Here is a 23,137-nt window from a genome sequence, read left to right on the forward strand (position 1 = left end):
AAAAAATTAAAAAAAAAAAAAAAGAAGAAGAAGACATCTGGATGGTCAACAGGCACATGAAAAGATGCTCAACGTCGCTCCTTATCAGGGAAATACAAATCAAAACCACACTCAGATATCACCTCACGCCAGTCAGAGTGGCCAAAATGAACAAATCAGGAGACTATAGATGCTGGAGAGGATGTGGAGATACGGGAACCCTCTTGCACTGTCGGTGGGAATGCAAATTGGTGCAGCCACTCTGGAAAACAGTGTGGAGGTTCCTCAGAAAATTAAAAATAGACCTACCCTATGACCCAGCAATAGCACTGCTAGGAATTTACCCAAGGGATACAGGAGTGCTGATGCGTAGGGGCACTTGTACCCCAATGTTTATAGCAGCACTTTCAACAATAGCCAAATGATGGAAAGAGCCTAAATGTCCATCAACTGACGAATGGATAAAGAAATTGTGGTTTATATACACAATGGGGTACTACATGGCAATGAGAAAGAACGAAATATGGGCCTTTGTAGCAACGTGGATGGAACTGGAGAGTGTGATGCTAAGTGAAATAAGCCATACAGAGAAAGACAGATACCATATGTTTTCACTCTTATGTGGATCCTGAGAAACTTAACAGAAACCATGGAGGAGGGGAGGGGGAAAAAAAAAAGAGGTTAGAGCGGGAGAGAGCCAAAACATAAGAGACTCTTAAAAACTGAGAACAGGGGGTGCCTGGGTGGCTCAGTCGGTTGGGCATCCGACTTTGGCTCAGGTCATGATCTCACGGTCCATGAGTTCGAGCCCCGCGTTGGGCTCTGTGCTGACAGCTCAGAGCCTGGAGCCTGTTTCAGATTCTGTGTCTCCCTCTCTCTCTGCCTCTCCCCTGTTCATGCTCTGTCTCTCTCTGTCTCAAAAATAAATAAACATTAAAAAATTTAAAAAAAAAACTGAGAACAAACTGAGGGTTGATGGGGGGTGGAAGGGAGGGGAGGGTGGGTGATGGGTATTGAGGAGGGCACCTTTTGGGATGAGCACTGGGTGTTGTATGGAAACCAATTTGACAATAAATTTCATATATTGAAAAAAAAAGTTGGAGTGAAGAAAGCAAATGACATGAAATGAATTTGGCAATATACTCATAATACAAATCATGTAGGGGACCTTGAAGGCCACAATAAAACTTGGATTCCATTTTTAAAAGGTTGGACAATAATTATAGGCCTTTATTATTTTTTTCTCCAAGTTTTTGTTTAAGTTCCAGTTAGTTAACTTACAGCGTAATATTGGTTTCAGGTATAGAATTTAGTGACTCATCACTTACATACAACACCCGGTGCTCATCACAAGTGCCCTCCTTAATACCCATCACCCATTTAACCTATCGCCCCACCTACCTCCCCTCCTGTAATCATCAGTTCTCTATACTTAAGAGTCTGATTCTTGGTTTGCCTCTCTTTTTCCTCCCTGTATTCATTTGTTCCTTAAATTCCACATATGAGTGAAATCATATGGAGATAGAAGTGTAGAGATTCAGAACATACAGTAAATTCATTTGCAAGAATAATTCATTTTGGAAACATGCTTGTAATCCAAAGCACTTGTATGTCAAAGCGAATTTCCCCTTAAATAATGGAAACTCAGATGATTCGTTCCACAACCCAAAAATACACATATAACAATGATTACAATACTGTAATATAATACAAAATAATAAGGAAAATACAAAATATACAGAAAAATAAATTAAGCTGCACTTACCTTTGAAAACCTTCATGCTGGTGTGAGGGAGACAAGAGAGTGGAGGGTTATTGTGTAGGACGATTTTTACTATCACTAATGGAATCACTGCTATCTATTGGCTCAATGGAATCTTTTTCTTTTTGTGCAACTTTAACAAGGAACCTATCCAATGACACTTGGTTTTGCCTTCTTTTCAGGATTTCATGTAAAGGTGATTTTGCATTGTCATTAAACATATTCATCCTTCACCCTGCTACATCCTTATTCGGGTGATGATTTTCTACAAAATTTTGCAGTGTTTCCCACATTTTACACATCCCCCTAATCTCACTTGAAGTGAGGAATTTCTCCACCTTTTTGTCCTCCTCCTCCTCTATAGACAGAATAGAGACAGAGACTTCTTATAAAATCTTGAACTTTCAGCCACTTGCATACCTCGTTTGTACTTCTTGATTTCATTCTTAACTTCCACCATAATCATCTCTTTCTCGCTGCCTTTCTTTTCAACCTTTTTCTGCAAGGGGCCCATTGTATATGCTTGCACAGATGTTGACTACAATACAGTATTAATAAACTCTTGTCATATACTGTATTTAATGTAACTGGCAGTAAGGCAGCAGAAAAAAGTGTCTATGTCTGCAGGCAGCCTGACCTAGAATGAAGCAAAGCATCCCTAAGCTTACTCTTGTATGAAAAAGCAAAGGACTGTCCATACATGCTTTGAAGTGACAAAAAATACACTAGTGCCCATTATGGGCACCTTCCAACATTCTGAAAAAAATCACTGACTTCTGCCAAACACTGTGGCCTGAGATCGAGCATGTGAGCATAGGAGATGATCACTCACAATACCACAGAGAGAAAGAAAGCGAGAGAGAGAGAGAGAAAAGAACCATTGGTCAGTTGTGATCATGTGATGTTTGGCATCATGTACTATTTGTATTACAAGACATCTCTCATTTATCAAGTTAAAATTTATTAGAAATATTTGCTCATCGGGGCGCCTGGGTGGCGCAGTCGGTTAAGCGTCCGACTTCAGCCAGGTCACGATCTCGCGGTCCGGGAGTTCGAGCCCCGCGTCGGGCTCTGGGCTGATGGCTCAGAGCCTGGAGCCTGTTTCCGATTCTGTGTCTCCCTCTCTCTCTGCCCCTCCCCCGTTCATGCTCTGTCTCTCTCTGTCCCAAAAATAAATAAACGTTGAAAAAAAAATTAAAAAAAAAAAAAAAAAAAGAAATATTTGCTCATCTTGCAGAACATTCACAGAACAAGTTACTCACAAACGAATGTTTTACTGTATTTGGGGTTAGAGCTGAAAAGATTTGCTTAATGGTTGCTTGTGAAATTGAAGGAAAAGGAGGACACTAATGTAGCTGTTGGTTTTGTGCCTTGAACAATGGGTGGTTGTTGGAGAGATTTATGGATATTGAATACATTGAGGGAGAATTTGAGGTTGGCTTGGTTGAAGTTTGAAAAAGACACAGGGGTGCCTGGGTGGCTCAGTCGGTTAGGTGTCCAACTTCGGCTCAGGTCATGATCTCGTGATTCCTGGGTTCAATCCCCACGTCGGGCTCTGTGTGGACAGGTCAGAGCCGGAGCCTCCTTCAGATTCTGTGTCTCCCTCTCTCTGCCCCTCCCCCAGCTCACACTCTGTCTCTCTCTCAAAAATAAATAAACATTAAAAAAATAAAAGAAAAAGATACAAAAATACAGATTTCAAGGGGTATATGCACCCTGGTGTTTATAGCAGCATTAACAGTAATAACCAAACTATAGAAAGAACCCAAATGTCCATCAACCAATGAATGGATAAAGAAGATGTGGTGTGTGTGTACACACACACACAAACACACATACGCTGGAATATTACTTGGCCATCAAAAAGAATTAAACCTTGACATTTGCAACAATGTGGGTGGAGCTAGAGTGTATTATGCTAAGAAAACTATGTCAGAGAAAGACAAAAAGCATATAATTTCACTCGTGGAATCTAGGAAACAGATGAACATATGGCAAGGGGTAAAAAAAGAGAGAGGGAAGCAAGCAATAAGAAACTCTTAAGGATAGAGAACAAACTGAGGGTTGATGGAGGGAGGTGAATGGGGCGTGGGCTAAATGGGTGATGGGTATTAAGGAGGACACCTAGGGAAAAAGCTTTTACTGCCATTTGGAATAAAAGAGAAATAGCCTTTTTTTGTTGTTACACAAGATGTTTTGCTTTATTCACCATCTGTTAGTTATATTGGAAGGAATAGATGTTTGAAGTCTGAATGAAATGGGCTTGAATCCCAACTTTTTAATTTAGATATTGTTTCTTCAAGTGTTTTTACTTTATTTTCATCAAAAATTGACCAGAATCCTTTTACTAGCTTCATAGTGCCTGTGTTTTCTCCAGACAAGCAGATGTTTGTATATCATCTCTCCTTGAAGGCGTCTATCTTTTCTTAAATTTAAGGCTGATTGGTTGCCTGGAAATATCACTCCTCTGATGAGTTCAAGAAAACTTAAGATTTTTTTAGATTATTTAGTTTCTTGTTTTCTAGAGTGAGAGTGATGCTCTTTCCATATTTTTGCATCTTAAGCAGAAGCACTGCTAACCTACACAAAAGAAGAAATTTGAGATGCCTATAAAATATCTATGTTTTAGATGTTTCATCCAGGTTTTCTGTTGGCAGTTGTCCAAACCAGGACAAATGCATGAACTTAAGAAGATTATGGCATTATCAGCTTTAAGATGTTAATTGAATCAAAGCATGAATGGATATTACTGAGGGATGTTTATATATTTACTGTGAAATTTTACAACTCGTGTTATGGCATCAATTAATTTGTTCCAATCACAATTTCATCCTTCTTAAATTTTTATTTCTTTTTCCTTACAAGATTGATTATGTGGTATGGTTTCTTGTATAAATAGTTGATTTGAGTGTTTGTTCTTTCAAAGTGATAGTGATAGATGAAGTCAATATTTGTGTATTTTCCCCAACAGGAATTCCGAATGCAAAATACTACCAAAATAGCTGTAAAAGACTTGTCTTTGAATTTATATATGGGACAGATTACTGTTCTTCTAGGACACAATGGAGCAGGAAAATCCACTATTCTGTCTATTCTCTCAGGTAGGTCTCTTCAGAGTGTCATAGACACTGTAGATCAAACTTGCAAGACTTTTGTGTATCCCTTTGATGTTTACAATTTAGTCAGTTCAATGATACATAAAATTGTTCAGTAATTCACTTTCTTTTAAGTTGTAAATAATTCCATGTGAGAGATACCAGATATCAGGTTTTACAAATATTTTACAATGTAACCATTGTAAAAAAAAATGTTCAAAGAACTAAAGGAAACCATGATTTAAGAAATAATGGAATGTAGGGCGCCTGGGTGGCTCAGTCGGTTGAGAGTCCGGCTTCGGCTCAGGTCATGATCTTGCGGTCTGTGAGTTCAAGCCTCACGTCGGGCTCTGTGCTGACAGCTCAGGGCCTGGAGCCTGATTTTGTGTCGCCCTCTCTTTCTGCCCCTCCCCCACTCATGCTCTGTCTCTCTCTGTCTCAGAAATAAACATTAAAAAAATTTTTTTAAAGAAATAATGGAATGTATGAAAACAAGATCAAATAGAAAATATCAGTAAAAAGGTAGAAATTATGAAAAGAAGAGCCATTTGGGAATTCTGGAGTTGAAAAGTATAATAACAAAAGTGAAGAATTCATTAAAAGGGCTTAATAGTAGATTTAATCAATTGTCACAAGAGAGAACCAGTGAACTTGAAGAAAGATTGATGGAGATTATAAAATGTGAATAAAACAAAGCAAAAAGAATTGAGTAAAATTAACAGTTTCATAGGAAGTTTTGATATCTTTATCTTTTTTTTTATTGTGAAATGTGTTCTCAAATTGGTTTCCATACAACACCCAGTGCTCATCCTAACAGGTGCCCTCCTGATACCCATCACCCACTTTCCCCTCCCACCCACCATCAACCCTCAGTTTATTCTCAGTTTTTAGGAGTCTCTTTAGGTTTGCCTCCCTCCCTCTCTAACTTTTTTTCCTTCTCCTCCCCCATGGTCTTCTGTTAAGTTTCTCAGGATCCACATAAGAGTGAAAACATATGGTATCTGTCTTTTTCTGTATGACTCATTTCACTTAGCATAACACTGTCCAGTTTCACCCACATTGCTACAAAAGGCCGTATTTCATTCTTTCTCATTGCCAAGTAGCAGTCCATTGTATATATAAACCACAACCTCTTTATCCATTCATCAGTTGATGGACATTTAGGCTCTTTCCATCATTTGGCTATTGTTGAAAGTGCTGCTATAAACATTGGGGTACAAGTGCCCCTATGCATCAGCACTCCTGTATCCCTTGGGTAAATTCCTAGCACTGCTATTGCTGGGTCATAGGGTAGATCTTTTTTTTTTTTTTTTTTTTTTTTTTTTTTTTTTTTTTTTTTTTTTTTTTTGAGGAACCTCCACAGTGTTTTCCAGAGTGGCTATACCAGTTTGCATTCCCACCAACAGTGCAAGAGGGTTCCCATTTCTCCACATCCTCTCCAGCATCTATAGTCTCCTGATTTGTTCATTTTAGCCACTCTGACTGGCATGAAGTGGTATCTGAGTGTGGTTTTGGTTTGTATTTCCCTAATGAGGAGTGACATTGAACATCTTTTCATGTGTCTGCTGGTCATCTGGAGGTCTTCTTTAGAGAAGTGTCTATTCATGTTTTCTGCCCATTTCTTCACTGGATTATTTGTTTTTGGGTGTGGAGTTTGGTGAGTTCTTTATAGATTTTGGATACTAGCCCTTTGTCCGATATGTCATTTGCAAATATCTTTTCCCATTCAGTTGGTTGCCTTTTAGTTTTGTTGGTTGTGTCCTTTGCATTGCAGAAGGTTTTATCCCAGTGAGGTCCCAATAGTTCATTTTTGCTTTTAATTCCCTTACCTTTGGGGATGTGTCAAGTAAGAAATTGCTGCGGCTGAGGTCAGAGAGCTTTTTTTCCTGCTTTCTCCTCTAGGGTTTTGATGGTTTCCTGTCTCACATTCAGGTCCTTCATCCATTTTGAGTTTGTTTTTCTGAATGGTGTAAGAAAGTGGTCTAGTTTCATTCTTCTGCATGCTGCTGTCCAGTTCTCCCAGCACCATTTGTTAAAGAGACTGTCTTTTTTCCATTGGATATTCTTTCCTGCTTTGTCAAAGATGAGTTGGCCATACTTTTGTGGGTCCAATTCTGGAGTCTCTATTCTATTCCATTGGTCTATGTGTCTGTTTTTGTGCCAATACCATGCTGTCTTGACAAGCACTCCTACACTTTTTATGGAACCACAAAAGACCCTGAACAGCCAAAGTAATATTGAAGAATGCCAAAGCAGGAGGCATCACAATCCCAGACTTTAGTCTCTAGTACAAAGCTGTAAGAATCAAGTTGTGATATCTTTAAATGCACCAGAATACATGTAATAGAATGTAGGAGAGGAGAAAGAGAACAAAGCTAAAAAGTAGTCTACAAAATAATGGATTAAAACTTGCCAAATTTGCTGAAAACATAATCTACACATCTCAGAATTACCACAAACTTCAAATAGCATGAATGTGAAGAAATAATCACCCATAAATATTTTTAAATTTTTTTTTCTTTCAACGTTTTTATTTATTTTTGGGACAGAGAGAGACAGAGCATGAACGGGGGAGGGGCAGAGAGAGAGGGAGACACAGAATCGGAAACAGGCTCCAGGCTCTGAGCCATCAGCCCAGAGCCTGACGCGGGGCTCGAACTCATGGACCGCGAGATCGTGACCTGGCTGAAGTCGGACGCTTAACCGACTGCGCCACCCAGGCGCCCTGATCACCCATAAATATTATACTAAAAATTATGAAAGAGAGTATCTTGAAAACAGCAAGCCAAAAGTTATTTGTCACATTAAGTGGTGCCCCAATAGGACTAGAAGCTGAGTTCTCATTACAAATAATGAAGACAGTCTCTTCAGCAAGTGGTGTGGAGAAAACTGGACACCGATATGCAGAAGGGTGAACCTGGACCACTTTCTTACACCAGACACAAAAATAAACTCAATATGCATGAAAGACCTAAATGTAAGACAGGAAGGCATCAAAATCTTCGAGGAGAAAGCAGGCAAAAACCTTTTTGATCTTGGCCACAGCAACTTCTTACTCAACACGTCTCTGGAGGCAACGGAAACAAAAACAAAAATGAACTACTAGGACCTCATCAAAATGAAAAGCTTCTGCACAGCAAAGGAAACAATCAGCAAAACCAAAAGGCAACCGACAGAATGGGAGAAGATATTTGCAAGTGACATATCAGATAAAGGGTTAGTATCCAAAATCTATAAAGAGCTTATCAAACTCAATACACAAAACACAAGTAATCCAGTGATGAAATGGGCAAAAAACATGAATAGACACTTCTGCAAAAAAGACATCCAGATGGCCAACCGATACATGAAAAAATTCTCAACATCACTCATCATCAGGGAAATACAAATCAAAAACACCATGAGATACCACCTCACACCTGTCAGAATGGCTAACATTAGCAACCCAGGCAACAACAGAGGTTGGCGAGGATGCAGAGAAAGAGGATCTCTTTTGCATTGTTGGTGGGAATGCAAGCTGGTGCAGCTACTCTGGAAAACGGTATGGAGTTTCCTCAAAAAATTAAAAATAGAACTACCCTACAACCCAGCCATTTCACTACTAGGTGTTTACCCATGGGATACAGGTGTGCTGATGCATAAGGGCAAATGTACCCCAATGTTTATAGCAGCACTATCAACAATAACCAAAGTATGGAAAGAGCCCAAATGTCCATTGGTGGATGAATGGATAAAGAAGATGTGGTATATAAATACAATGGAGTATTTCTCAGCAATCAAAAAGAATGAAATCTTGCCATTTGCAACTTCATGGATGGAACTGGACGGTATTAAGCTAAGTGAAATTAGTCAGTCAGAGAAAGACAAATGTCATATGATTTTACTCATATGAGGACTTTAAGAGACAAAACAGATGAACATAAGGGAAGGGAAAGAAAAATAATATAAAAACAGGGAGGGGAACAAAGCATAAGAGACTCATAAATATGGAGAAAAAACAGAGGGATACTGGAGGGGGTGTGGGAGGGGGGATGGCTACATGGGTAAGGGGCATTAAGGAATCTACTCCTGAAATCATTGTTGCACTATACACTAACTAATTTGGATGTAAATTTAAAAAAATACAAGAAAAAGAAAGAATGGAGTCCAGGGGACCTGGGTGGCGCAGTTAAGTGTCTGACCCTTGGTTTTGGCTCAGGTCATGATCTCATGTTTCATGGGTTCAAGGTCCACCTTGGGTTCTGTGCTGGCAGAGCAGAGCCTGCTTGGGATTCTCTCTCTCCCCCTCTCTCTTTACCCCTGCACTGCTCATGCTATGTCTATCTCAAAATAAATAAATAAGCTATAAAAAATTTTAGAAATAGTGGAGGCCAGAAGGCAATGGATGATATACAAAAAGTGCTTGAGAGAGACCGGCAGAAGATGGCCGTGTAGGAGGACTCTGGGCTCACCGCGTCCTGCTGATCACTCAGATTCCACTTACACCTGCCTAAATAACCCAGAAAACCGCCAGAAGACTAGCAGAATGGAGTCTCTGGAGCCAAGCGCAGATGAGAGGCCCATGGAAGAGGGGCCCCTCCTGAAGTGGATCACCTAAGGAGAAGCGAGCTTAGCCTGCCCCTCCTGCCCCCATGTACCTTGCCTACCCACCCCAGCTAATATGCCAGATCCCCAGCACCACAAGCCTGGCAGCGTGCAAATAGCCCAGATGGGCCACGTGACCCCACAGTGAATCCCGCCCCTAGGAGAGGGGAAGAGAAGGCACACACCAGTCTGACTGTGGCCCCAGCGGTGGGCTGGGGGCAGACATCAGGACTGACTGCGGCCCCGCCCACCAACTCCAGTTATACACCACAGCACAGGGGAAGTGCCCTGCAGGTCTGCACCTCTCCAGGGACTACCCAAAATGACCAAACGGAAGAATTCCGCTCAAAAGAATCTCCAGGAAATAACAACAGCTAATGAACTGATCAAAAAGGATTTAAATAATATAACAGAAAGCGAATTTAGAATAATAGTCATAAAATTAATCACTGGGCTTGAAAACAGTATAGAGGACAGCAGAGAATCTCTTGCTACAGAGGTCAAGGGACTAAGGAACAGTCAGGAGGAGCTGAAAAACGCTTTAAACGAGATGCAAAATAAAATGGAAATGACCACAGCTCGGAATGAAGAGGCAGAGGAGAGAATAGCTGAACTAGAAGATAAAATTATGGAAAAAGAGGAAGCTGAGAAAAAGATAAAAAAATCCAGGAGTATGAGGGGAAAATTAGAGAACTAAGTGATACACTAAAAAGAAATTATATACGCATAATTGGTATCCCAGAGGAGGAAGAGAGAGGGAAAGGTGCTGAAGGTGTACTAGAAGATATAATAGCTGAGAACTTCCCTGAACTGGGGAAGGAAAAAGGCATTGAAATCCAAGAGGCACAGAGAACTCCCTTCAGACGTAACTTGAATCGATCTTCTGCATGACATACCATAGTGAAACTGGCAAAATACAAGGATAAAGAGAAAATTCTGAAAGCAGCAAGGGATAAACGTGCCCTAACATATACAATACAGGGACCCTATAAGACTCGTGACCAATCTCTCTTCTGAAACTTGGCAGGCCAGAAAGGATTGGCACGAGATCTTCAATGTGTTGAACAGAAAAAAATTGTAGCCGAGAATCCTTATCCAGTAAGTCTGTCATTTAGAATAGAAGGAGAGATAAAGGTCTTCCCAAACAAACAAAAACTGAAGGAATTTGTCACCACTAAACCAGCCCTACAAGATATCCTAAAGGGGATCCTGTGAGACAAAGTACCAGAGACATTGCTACAAGCATAAAACATACAGACATCACAATGACTCTAAACCCATCTCTTACTATAATAACACTGAATGTAAATGGATTAAATGCGCCAACCAAAAGACATAGGGTATCAGGATGGATAAAAAAACAAGACCCATCTATTTGCTGTCTACAAGAGACTCATTTTAGACCTGAGGACACCTTCAGATTGAAAGTGTGGGGATGGAGAAGCATCTATAATGCTACTGGAAGTCAAAAGAGCTGGAGTAGCCATACTTACACCAGACAAACTAGACTTTAAATTAAAGGCTGTAACAAGAGATGAAGAAGGGCATTATATAATAATTACACAGTCTATCCATCAGGAAGAGCTAACAATTATAAATGTCTATGCGCCAAATACGGGAGTCCCCAAATATATAAAACAATTACTCATAAACATAAGCAACCTTATTGATAAGAATGTGGTAACTGCAGGGGACTTTAACACTCCACTTACAGAAATGGATAGATCATCTAGACACACGGTCAATAAAGAACAAGGGCCCTGAATGATACACTGGATCAGATGGACCTGACACATATATTTGGAACTCTGCATCCCAAAGCAACAGAATATACTTTCTTCTCGAGTGCACATGGGACATTCTCCAAGATAGATCATATACTGGGTCAAAAAACAGCCCTTCATAAGTTTACAAGAATTGAAATCATACCATGCATACTTTCAGACCACAATGCTGTGAAGCTTGAAATCAACCACAGGAAAAAGTCTGGAAAACCTCCAAAAGCATGCAGGTTAAAGGACACCCTACTAAAGAATGAATGGGTCAACCAGGAAATTAGAGAAGACATTAAAAAATATATGCAAACAAACGAAAATGAAAATACAACAATCCAAATGCTTTTGGGATGCAGCGAAGGCAGTCCTGAGAGGAAAATACATTGCAATCCAGGCCTATCTCAAGAAACAAGAAAAATCCCAAATACAAAATCTAACAGCACACCTAAAGGAAATAGAAACAGAACAGCAAAGGCAGCCTAAACCCAGCAGAAGAAGAGAAATAATAAAGATCAGAGCAGAAATAAACAATATAGAATCTAAAAAACTGTAGAGCAGATCAACGAAACCAAGAGTTGGTTTTTTGAAAAAATAAACAAAATTGACAAACCTCTAGCCAGGCTTCTCAAAAAGAAAAGGGAGATGACCCAAATAGATAAAATCAGGAATGAAAATGGAATTATTGCAACCAATCCCTCATAGATACAAGCAATTATCAGGGAATACTAGGAAAAATTATATGCCAACAAATTGGACAACCTGCAAGAAATGGACAAATTCCTAAACACCCACACGCTTCCCAAACTCAATCAGGAGGAAATAGAAAGCTTGAACAGACCCATAACCAGCGAAGAAATTGAATCAGTTATCAAAAATCTCCCAACAAATAAGAGTCCAGGACCAGATGGCTTCCCAGGGGAGTTCTACCAGACATTTAAAGCAGAGATAATACCTATCCTTCTCAAGCTGTTCCAAGAAATACAAAGGGAAGGAAATCTTCCAGACTCATTCTATGAAGCCAGTATTACTTTGATTCCTAAACCAGACAGAGACCCGGTAAAAAAAAGAGAACTACAGGCCAAAATCCCTGATGAATATGGATGCAAAATTCTCAATAAGATACTTGCAAATCGAATTCAACAGCATATAAAAAGAATTATTCACCATGATCAAGTGGGATTCATCCTGGGATGCAGGGCTGGTTCAACATTCGCAAATCAATCACGTGATACATCACATTAATAAAAGAAAAGATAAGAACCATATGATCCTGTCAATCGATGCAGAAAGGCCTTTGACAAAATTCAGCACCCTTTCTTAATAAAAACCCTTGAGAAAGTCGGGACAGAAGGAACATACTTAAAGATCATAAAAGCCATTTATGAAAAGCCCACAGCTAACATCATCCTCAATGGGGAAAAACTGAGAGCTTTTTCCCTGAGATCAGGAACACGACAGGGATGCCCACTCTCACCGCTGTTATTTAACATAGTGTTGGAAGTTCTAGCATCAGCAATCAGACAACAAAAGGAAATCAAAGCATCAAAATTGGCAAAGATGAAGTCAAGCTTTCACTTTCTGCAAATGACATGATACTATACATGGAAAACCCGATAGACTCCACCAAAACTCTGCTAGAACTGATATATGAATTCAGCAAAGTTGCAGGATACAAAATCAAGGTACAGAAATCAGTTGCATTCTCATACACTAATAATGAAGCAACAGAAAGACAAATAAAGAAAATGATCCCATTCACAATTGCACCAAGAAGCATAAAATACCTAGGGATAAACCTAAGCAAACATGTAAAAGATCTGTATGCTGAAAACTATAGAAAGCTTATGAAGGTAATTGAAGAAGATATAAAGAAATGGAAAGACATTCCCTGCTCATGGATTGGAAGAATAAATATTGTCAAAATGTCAATACTACCCAAAGCTATCTACACATTCAATGTAATCCCAATCCAAATTGCACCAGCATTCTTCTCGAAACTAGAACAAGCAATCCTAAAATTCATATGAAACCACAAAAGGCCCCAAATAACCAAAGTAATTTTGAAGAAGACCAAAGCAGGAGGCATCACAATCCCAGACTTTAGCCTCTACTACAAAGCTGTCATCATCAAGACAGCATGGTATGGGCACAAAAACAGACACATAGACCAATGGAATAGAATAGAAACCCCAGAACTAGACCCAAAAAGTATGGCCAACTCATCTTTGACAAAGCAGGAAAGAACATCCAATGGAAAAAAGACAGTCTCTTTAACAAATGGTGCTGGGAGAACTGGACAGCAACATGCAGAAGGTTGAAACTAGACCACTTTCTCACACCATTCACAAAAATAAACTCAAAATGGATGAAGCACCTGAATGTGAGACAGGAAACCATCAAAACCCTAGAGGAGAAAGCAGGAAAAGACCTCTCTGACCTCAGCCATAGCACTCTCTTACTCGACACATCCCCAAAGGCAAGGGAATTAAAAGCAAAAATGAACTACTGGGACCTTATGAAGATAAAAAGCTTCTGCACAGCAAAGGAAACAACCAACAAAACTAAAAGGCAACCAATGGAATGGGAAAAGATATTTGCAAATGACATATCGGACAAAGGGCTAGTATCCAAAATCTATAAAGAGCTCACCAAACTCCACACCCGAAAAACAAATAACCCAGTGAAGAAATGGGCAGTAAACATAAATAGCCACTTTTCTAAAGAAGACATCCGGATGGCCAACAGGCACATGAAAAGATGTTCAATGTCGCTCCTCATCAGGGAAATACAAATCAAAACCACACTCAGATATCACCTCACGCCAGTCAGAGTGGCCAAAATGAACAAATCAGGAGACTATAGATGCTGGAGAGGATGTGGAGAAACGGGAACCCTCTTGCACTGTTGGTGGGAGTGCAAACTGGTGCAGCCACTCTGGAAAACAGTGCAGAGATTCCTCAGAAAATTAAAAATAGACCTACCCTATGACCCAGCAATAGCACTGCTAGGAATTTACCCAAGGGATACAGGAGTGCTGATGCACAGGGGCACTTGTACCCCAGTGTTTATAGCAGCACTCTCAACAATAGCCAAATGATGGAAAGAGCCTAAATGTCCATCAACTGATGAACGGATAAAGAAATTGTGGTTCAGGGGCGCCTGGGTGGCGCAGTCGGTTAAGCGTCCGACTTCAGCCAGGTCACGATCTCGCGGTCCGTGAGTTCGAGCCCCGCGTCGGGCTCTGGGCTGATGGCTCAGAGCCTGGAGCCTGTTTCCGATTCTGTGTCTCCCTCTCTCTCTGCCCCTCCCCCGTTCATGCTCTGTCTCTCTCTGTCCCAAAAATAAAGAAACGTTGAAAAAAAAAAAAAGAAATTGTGGTTTATATACACAATGGAGTACTACGTGGCAATGAGAAAGAACGAAATATGGCCCTTTGTAGCAACGTGGATGGAACTCGAGAGTGTGATGCTAAGTGAAATAAGCAGAGAAAGACAGATACCATATGTTTTCACTCTTATGTGGATCCTGAGAAACTTAACAGAAACCCATGGGGGAGGGGAAGGAAACAAAAAGAGGTTAGAGTGGGAGAGAGCCAAAGCATAAGAGACTTTTAAAAAGTGAGAACAAACTGAGGGTTGATGGGGGTGGGTGATGGGTATTGATGAGGGCACCTTTTGGGATGAGCACTGGGTGTTGTATGGAAACCAATCTGACAATAAATTTCATATATTGGAAAAAATGCAACTGAATTCTGTACATTGATTTTGTATCCTGCTACTTTGCTGAATTCATGTATCAGTTCTAGTAGACTTTTGGTGGAGTCTATCAGGTTTTCCACATATAATATCATGTCATCTTCAAAAAGTGAAAGTTTGACATCATCTTTGCCAATTTTGATGCCTTTGATTTCCTTTTGTTGTCTGATTGCTGATGCTAGCACTTCCAACATTATGTTAAACAACAGCAGTGAGAGTAGACATCCCTGTCATGTTCCTCATCTCAGGGGGAAAGCTCTCAGTGTTTCCCCATTGAGGATGATATTAGCTGTGGGCTTTTCATAAATGGCTTTTATGCGTGTTTAAGTATGTTACTTCTATCCCAACTTTCTCAAGAGTTTTTATTGAGAAAGGAGGCTGAATTTTTTCAAATGCGTTTTCTGCATCGATTGACAGGATCATATGGTTCTTTTCTTTTCTTTTATTGATGTGATGTATCACATTGAATGAGCCTTGCAGCCCATTAGTGAATCCCACTTGATCATGGTGAATAATTCTTTTTATATGTTGTTGAATTTGTTTTGCTAGTGTCTTATTGAGAATTTTTGCATCCAGAATCATCAGGGATATTGGCCTGTAGTTCTCTTTTCTTGCTAGGTCTGTCTGGTTTAGGAATCAAAGTAAATGCTGGCTTCATAGAATGAGTCTGGAAGTTTTCCCTCCCTTTCTATTTTTTGGAAAAACTTGAAAAGGATAGGTATTATCTCTGCTAGATGTCTGGTAGAATTCCCCTGGGAAGCCATCTGGTCCTGGACTCTTTTTTTGTTGGGAGATTTTTGATGATTGATTCAATTTCTTCACTGGTTGTGGGTCTGTTCAAGTTTTGTATTTCTTCCTGTTTGAGTTTTGGAAGTGTGTGGGTGCTTAGGAATTTGTCCATTTCTTCCAGGTTGTCCAATTTGTTGGCATATAATTTTTCCTAGTATTCCCTGATAATTGCTTGTATCTCTGAGGGATTAGTTGTAATAATTCCATTTTCATTCATGATATTATCTATTTGGGTCATCTCCCTTTTCTTTTTGAGAAGCCAGGCTAGAGGTTTATCAATTTTGTTTATTTTTTCAAAAAACCAACTCTTGGTTTCATTGATTTGCTCTACAGGTTTTTTTTAGATTCTACATTCTCTATTTCTGCTCTGATCTTTATTATTTCTCTTCTTGTGCTGGGTTTGGGGTATCTTTGCTGCTCTGCTTCTATTTCCTTTAGGTGTGCTTTAGATTTTGTATTTGAGATTTTTCTTGTTTCCTGAGATAGGCCTGGATTGCAATGTATTTTCCTCTCAGGACTGCCTTCGCTGCATCCCAAAGCATTTGGATTGTTGTATTTTCATTTTCATTTGTTTGCATATATTTTTTAATGTCTTCTCTAATTTCCTGGTTGACCCACTCATTCTTTAGTAGGGTGTTCTTTAACCTGCATGCTTTTGGAGGTTTTCCAGACTTTTTCCTGTGGTTGATTTCAAGCTTCATAGCATTGTGGTCTGAAAGTATGCATGGTATAAAATCAATTCTTGTAAACTTATGAAGTGCTGTTTTGTGACCCAGTATATGATCTATCTTGGAGAATGTCCCATGTGCACTCGAGAAGAAAGTATATTCTGTTGCTTTGGGATGCAGAGTTCTAAATATATATGTCAAGTCCGTCTGATCCAATGTATCATTCAGGGCCCTTGTTCTTTATTGACCGTGTGTCTAGATGATCTATCCATTTCTGTAAGTGGAGTGTTAAAGTCCCCTGCAGTTACCACATTCTCATCAATAAGGTTGCTTATGTTTATGAGTATTTGTTTTATATATTTGGGGGCTCCCGTATTCGGCACATAGACATTTTTAATGTTAGCTCTTCCTGATGGATAGACCCTGTAATTATTATATATTGCCCTTCTTCATCTCTTGTTACAGCCTTTAATTTAAAGTCTAGTTTGTCTGATATAAGTATGGCTACTCCAGCTTTCTTTTGGCTTCCAGTAGCATGATAAATAGTTCTCCATCCCCTCACTCTCAATCTGAAGGCGTCCTCAGGTCTAAAATGAGTCTCTTGTAGACAGCAAATAGATGGGTCTTGGTTTTTTATCCATTCTGATACCCTATGTCTTTTGGTTGGAGCATTTAGTCCATTTACATTCAGTGTTATTACTGAAAGATATGGGTTTAGAGTCATTGTGATGTCTGCAGGTTTCATGCTTGTAGTGACATCTCTGGTACTTTGTGGTCCTTGCAACATTTCACTCACAGAATCCCCCTTAGGATCTCCTGTAGGGCTGGTTTAGTGATGATGAGTTCCTTCAGTTTTTGTTTGTTTGGGAAGACGTTTATGTCTCCTTCTATTCTAAATGACAGACTTGCTGCGTAAAGGATTCTTGGCTGCATATTTTTCCTGTTCATCTCATTGAAGATTTCCTGCCATTCCTTTCTGGCCTGCCACGTTTCAGTAGATAGGTCTGTCACTATTCTTATCGGTCTCCCTTTATATTTTAGGGCCTGTTTCTCCCTAACTGCTTTCAGAATTTTCTCTTTATCCTTGTATTTTGCCAGTTTCACTATGATATGTCGTGCGGAAGATTGGTCCAAGTTACATCTGAAGGGAGTTCTCTGTGCCTCTGGGATTTCAATGCCTTTTTCCTTCCCCAGATCAGGGAAGTTCTCAGCTATGATTTCTTCAAGTACACCTTCATCACCTTTTCCTCTCTCTTCCTCCCCTGGAATCCCAGTTATGCATATGTCATTGCATTTGATTGCATCACTTAGTTCTCTAATTCTCCCCTCCTACTCCTGGATTTTTTTTAATCTCTCTTTTTCTCAGCTTCCTCTTTTTCCATAATTTTATCTTCTAATTCACCTATTCTCTTCTCTGACTCTTCAATCTGAGCTGTGGTTGCCTCCATTTTATTTTGCACCTCATTTATAGCATTTTTTAGCTCCTCCTGAATATTTCTTAGTTCCTTGATCCCTGTAGCAATAGATTCTCTGGTGTCCTCTATACTTTTTTCAAGCCCAGCAATTCATTTTATGACTATTATTCTAAATTCTTGTTCCATTATATTGCTCAAATAGTTTTTGATCAGTTCGTTAGCTGTCACTACTTCCTGGAGTTTCTTTTGAGGAAATTTCTTCTGTTCATCATTTTGGATAGTCCTGGGTGGCACAGACCTGGAGGGCACTTTCCCTGTGCTGTCTGGAGTAACTTGTGTTGGTGGGCGGGGCCACAGTCAGACCTGATGTCTGTCCCCAGCCCACCACTGGGGCCACAGTCAGACTGATGTGTACCTTATCTTCCCCTCTCTGAGGGGCAGGACTCACTGTGTAGTGGTGTGGCCCTTGTCTGGGCTACTTGCACACCGCCAGGCTTGTGGTGCTGCTTTGATGGGATCTGGCGTATTAGCAGGGGTGGCCCGCAAGATGCACAGGGGTGGGAGGGGAAGGCTTAGCTTGCTTTGCCATCAGTGGTCTCCTGCAGGATGGGCCCTGCAGCCCTGGGAGGGAGGCTGACCCATTTGAGGGATGGAGTCACAGAAGCACAGCATTGGTTGTTTGCACCATGCAAGCAAGTTCGGTGATGGGAACTGGTTCCCTTTGGGATTTTGGCTGGGGAATGGGAAAGGAATATGGCACTGGTCATTGCCTTTGTTCCCCGCTGGGCTGAGCTTTTTCTTCTGGGGCTCAGCAACTCTCCCTCCCAGTGCCCTCTTGCCCTCCCCGCTCTCTGAGAGCAGAGCTGTTGACTTACAATAGTCCAGATGTTAAGTCCCACTGGCTGTCAGAACTCACGCAGTCCGACCCCTCCGCTTATGCAAGCCAGACTTCAGGGGCTCTGCCTTGCCAGGAGGGCTGCCCCTCCACCACCCCGGCTGCCTCCCGCCAGTCCAGATAGCATGCACTTCCTCTCCGCCCTTCCTACCCTCTTCTGTGGACCTCTCTTATCTATGCTTGGCTCCAGAGAATCCATTCTGCTAGTCTTCTGATGCTTTTCTGGGTTATTTAGGCAGATATGGTCTAAGCAGTCTAAGCGATCAGCAGGACTCGGTGAGCCCAGTGTCCTCTTGTGCCGCCATCTTCCAATCTCCATATGTAGATTTCAAATTTAAGGTATTAAAGAACAGTTTGTTATGTCCCTCATGAAAACTAAGGTTTTGTTATGTCTTTTACTTGATCCTAGGTCTCTATCCTGCTACCAGCAGAAAGGCCTATGTTAACGGATATGACACCTCAAAGCAGATGGTCCAGATCAGGAAAAGCTTGGGCTTGTGTCCCCAACAGAACTTGTTGTTTGATTACTTGACCATCTCAGAACACCTTTATTTTTATTGTTTGGTAAGCCAAAAATATGTTCCTTTTTCCCATTCTATTGGTGTACTTCAGGCACATTACCAATTATCCATATCCTTATTCTTAGAAAGTTCAAAAACTTATTTTTGATGAATTCTCCTTTAAACATAAAGTCAGACAAAGGGAAAAAGACACTATACAGATGATATAAGAGAACAGCTTGTGTAAGGTGTTTCTAAGGATAAAGTTGGAAGTACCATGTAAAGTCTCGCTTCTCTTTCTAGGTAAAAGGAATACCTCGAAAGACACGTCTTGTGGAAATTGATCATATGTTGTCTACTTTTAACCTGCTAGATAAGCATAATGCATTTTCATTTTCACTGAGTGGAGGAATGAAGCGCAGACTCTCTGTGATCATAGCACTTATAGGGGGCTCCCAGGTAAAAACAACAACAACAATGACAAAAAACACACATAAACAAAAAATGGATCCACACTGAAGCTGGTCTAAAAAAATCAGCCAACAGAAACCTGAGAGCTGATATAGATCTAAGACTGTTAAAGGAACTTTACATATGAAATCCCATATGGAATTCATATTGTCAACCTTGTAACCAAACTGTCTCAGGTTTGGAATTATCCTAGCATTCGTAATTCAGTTTTAGTCTAAACTTGTTATCTTAGCTTAATTGGACAAGGGTCTGAAAAAGCAAAACCAGAATAAACCCCATAACTGGTAAGACCCTAGTGACACTAGTACATAGTATTTAATGGTTATGGAATTGTTCTTCTGGTCTTTAGGTTGTGATACTTGATGAGCCAACATCTGGAATGGACCCAGTCTCAAGGAGGGCCACCTGGGATGTCCTTCAGCAGTATAAAGAGGATCATACCATCTTATTGACCACCCACTACATGGATGAAGCTGACATCTTGGGTGACCGCATAGCCATCATGGTCAAAGGATCCCTGCGGTGCTGTGGCTCTTCAGTTTTCCTGAAAAAAATATATGGTCTCTTTCCCTTTGATTATTCTTTGGATATTGATATGTTAATATTCTTCAAACATAATCTTCATGGATATTGATTTCTTCATAATATTATAGTATAATTTCCCTAGTTTTTTGTCTATCACCCCAAAACTTCTATTTCCTTTGTCCTTTTATTTGGAACTCTACAGTGAGCTCTTTGAAGTAATGGTCATAGTTTACATATTGTTAATATGGAAGTAGAGTTGACATACAGTGTCATATTATTTTCAGGTTTACATCATAGGGATTCAGTATTTTTATACATGACAAAATGATCCCCATAAGTCTAGTTACCATCTGTAATCATACAAAGTTATTATAATATTATTGAATGTATTCTCTATGCTGTGTATTATATCTTCATTACCTATTTATTTGGTAACCAGAAGTTTATTCCTCTTAATCCCCTTCACCTATTTGCTTGGCCTTCAAACCCTTCTACTTCTGGTAACTGACAGTTTCTTTTTTTTTTTTTTTTAATTTTTTTAAATATTTCTTTCTTTCTTTTTTTTTTCAATATATGAAATTTATTGTCAAATTGGTTTCCATACAACACCCAGTGCTCATCCCAAAAGGTGCCCTCCTCAATACCCATCACCCACCCTCCCCTTCCTCCCACTCCCCCATCAACCCTCAATTTGTTCTCACTTTTCAAGAGTCTCTTATGCGTTGGCTCACTCCCACTCTAACCTCTTTTTTTATCCTTCCCCTCCCCCATGAGTTTCTGTGAAGGTTCTCAGGATCCACATAAGAGTGAAAACATATGGTATCTGTCTTTCTCTGTATGGCTTATTTCACTTAGCATCACACTCTCCAGTTCCATCCACGTTGCTACAAAGGGCCATATTTCGTTCTTTCTCATTGCCATGTAGTACTCCATTGTGTATATAAATCACAATTTCTTTATCCATTCATCAGTTGATGGACATTTAGGCTCTTTCCATCATTTGGCTATTGTTGAGAGTGCTGCTATAAACATTGGGGTACAAGTGCCCCTATGCATCAGTACTCCTGTATCCCCTGGGTAAATTCCTAGCAGTGCTATTGCTGGGTCATAGGGTAGGTCTATTTTTCATTTTCTGAGGTGCCTCCACACTGTTTTCCAGAGTGGCTGCACCAATTTGCATTCCCACCAACAGTGCAAGAGGGTTCCCGTTTCTCCACATCCTCTCCAGCATCTATAGTCTCCTGATTTGTTCATCTTGGCCACTCTGACTGGCATGAGGTGATATCTGAGTGTGGTTTTGATTTGTATTTCCCTGATGAGGAGCGACGTTGAACATCTTTTCATGTGCCTGTTGGCCATCCGGATGTCTTCTTTAGAGAAGTGTCTATTCATGCTTTCTGCCCATTTCTTCACTGGGTTATTTGTTTTTCGGGTGTGGAGTTTGGTGAGCTCTTTATAGATTTTGGATACTAGCCCTTTGTCCGATATGTCATTTGCAAATATCTTTTCCCATTCCGTTGGTTGCCTTTTAGTTTTGTTGGTTGTTTCCTTTGCTGTGCAGAAGCTTTTTATCTTCATAAGGTCCCAGTAGTTCATTTTTGCTTTTAATTCCCTTGCCTTTGGGGATGTGTCGAGTAAGAGAGTGCTATGGCTGAGGTCAGAGAGGTCTTTTCCTGCTTTCTCCTCTAGGGTTTTGATGGTTTCCTGTCTCACATTCAGGTGCTTCATCCATTTTGAGTTTATTTTTGTGAATGGTGTGAGAAAGTGGTCTAGTTTCAACCTTCTGCATGTTGCTGTCCAGTTCTCCCAGCACCATTTGTTAAAGAGACTGTCTTTTTTCCATTGGATGTTCTTTCCTGCTTTGTCAAAGATGAGTTGGCCATACTTTTTGGGTCTAGTTCTGGGGTTTCTATTCTATTCCATTGGTCTATGTGTCTGTTTTTGTGCCCATACCATGCTGTCTTGATGATGACAGCTTTGTAGTAGAGGCTAAAGTCTGGGATTGTGATGCCTCCTGCTTTGGTCTTCTTCAAAATTACTTTGGCTATTCGGGGCCTTTTGTGGTTTCATATGAATTTTAGGATTGCTTGTTCTAGTTTCGAGAAGAATGCTGGTGCAATTTTTATTGGGATTACATTGAATGTGTAGATAGCTTTGGGTAGTATTGACATTTTGACAATATTTATTCTTCCAATCCATGAGCAGGGAATGTCTTTCCATTTCTTTATATCTTATTCAATTACCTTCATGAGCTTTCTATAGTTTTCAGCATACAGATCTGTTACATCTTTGGTTAGATTTATTCCTAGGTATTTTATGCTTCTTGGTGCAATTGTGAATGGGATAAGTTCCTTTATTTGTCTTTCTGTTGCTTCATTGTTAGTGTATGAGAATGCAACTGACTTCTGTATATTGGTTTTGTATCCTGCAACTTTGCTGAATTCATGTATCAGTTCTAGCAGAGTTTTGGTGGAGTCTATCGGGTTTTCCATGTATAGTATCATGTCATCTGCAAAGTGTGAAAGCTTGACTTCATCTTTGCCAATTTTGATGCTTTGATTTCCTTTTGTTGTCTGATTGTTGATGCTAGAACTTCCAACACTATGTTAAACAACAGCGGTGAGAGTGGGCATCCCTGTCGTGTTCCTGATCTCAGGGAAAAAGCTCTCAGCTTTTCCCCATTGAGGATGATGTTAGCTGTGGCCTTTTCATAAATGGCTTTTATGCGTGTTTAAGTATGTTCCTTCTATCCCGACTTTCTCAAGGTTTTTTATTAAGAAAGAGTGCTGAATTTTGTCAAAGGCCTTTCTGCATCGATTGACAGGATCATATGGTTCTTATCTTTTCTTTTATTAATGTGATGTATCACGTGATTGATTTGCGAATGTTGAACCAGCCCTGCATCCCAGGATGAATCCCACTTG

At 40.1% G+C, this 23,137-nt stretch overlaps 1 protein-coding gene across 1 annotated transcript in view; it reads left to right on the forward strand.

The window, feature by feature from the left end:
- The window catches only part of LOC115504396 (ATP-binding cassette sub-family A member 3-like), a 188,254-nt gene that overhangs the window by 76,447 nt on the left and 88,670 nt on the right, over positions 1-23,137 (forward strand). The window contains exons 11-14 of the mRNA XM_032591645.1: positions 4,713-4,842; positions 19,127-19,281; positions 19,521-19,676; positions 20,038-20,248. Of these exons, the coding sequence (XP_032447536.1) occupies positions 4,713-4,842; positions 19,127-19,281; positions 19,521-19,676; positions 20,038-20,248 (652 nt within the window). The remainder of the gene's footprint in view (positions 1-4,712; positions 4,843-19,126; positions 19,282-19,520; positions 19,677-20,037; positions 20,249-23,137) is intronic.

Source organism: Lynx canadensis, chromosome E3 (assembly GCF_007474595.2).
Source record: "Lynx canadensis isolate LIC74 chromosome E3, mLynCan4.pri.v2, whole genome shotgun sequence".
NCBI lineage: Eukaryota > Metazoa > Chordata > Mammalia > Carnivora > Felidae > Lynx > Lynx canadensis.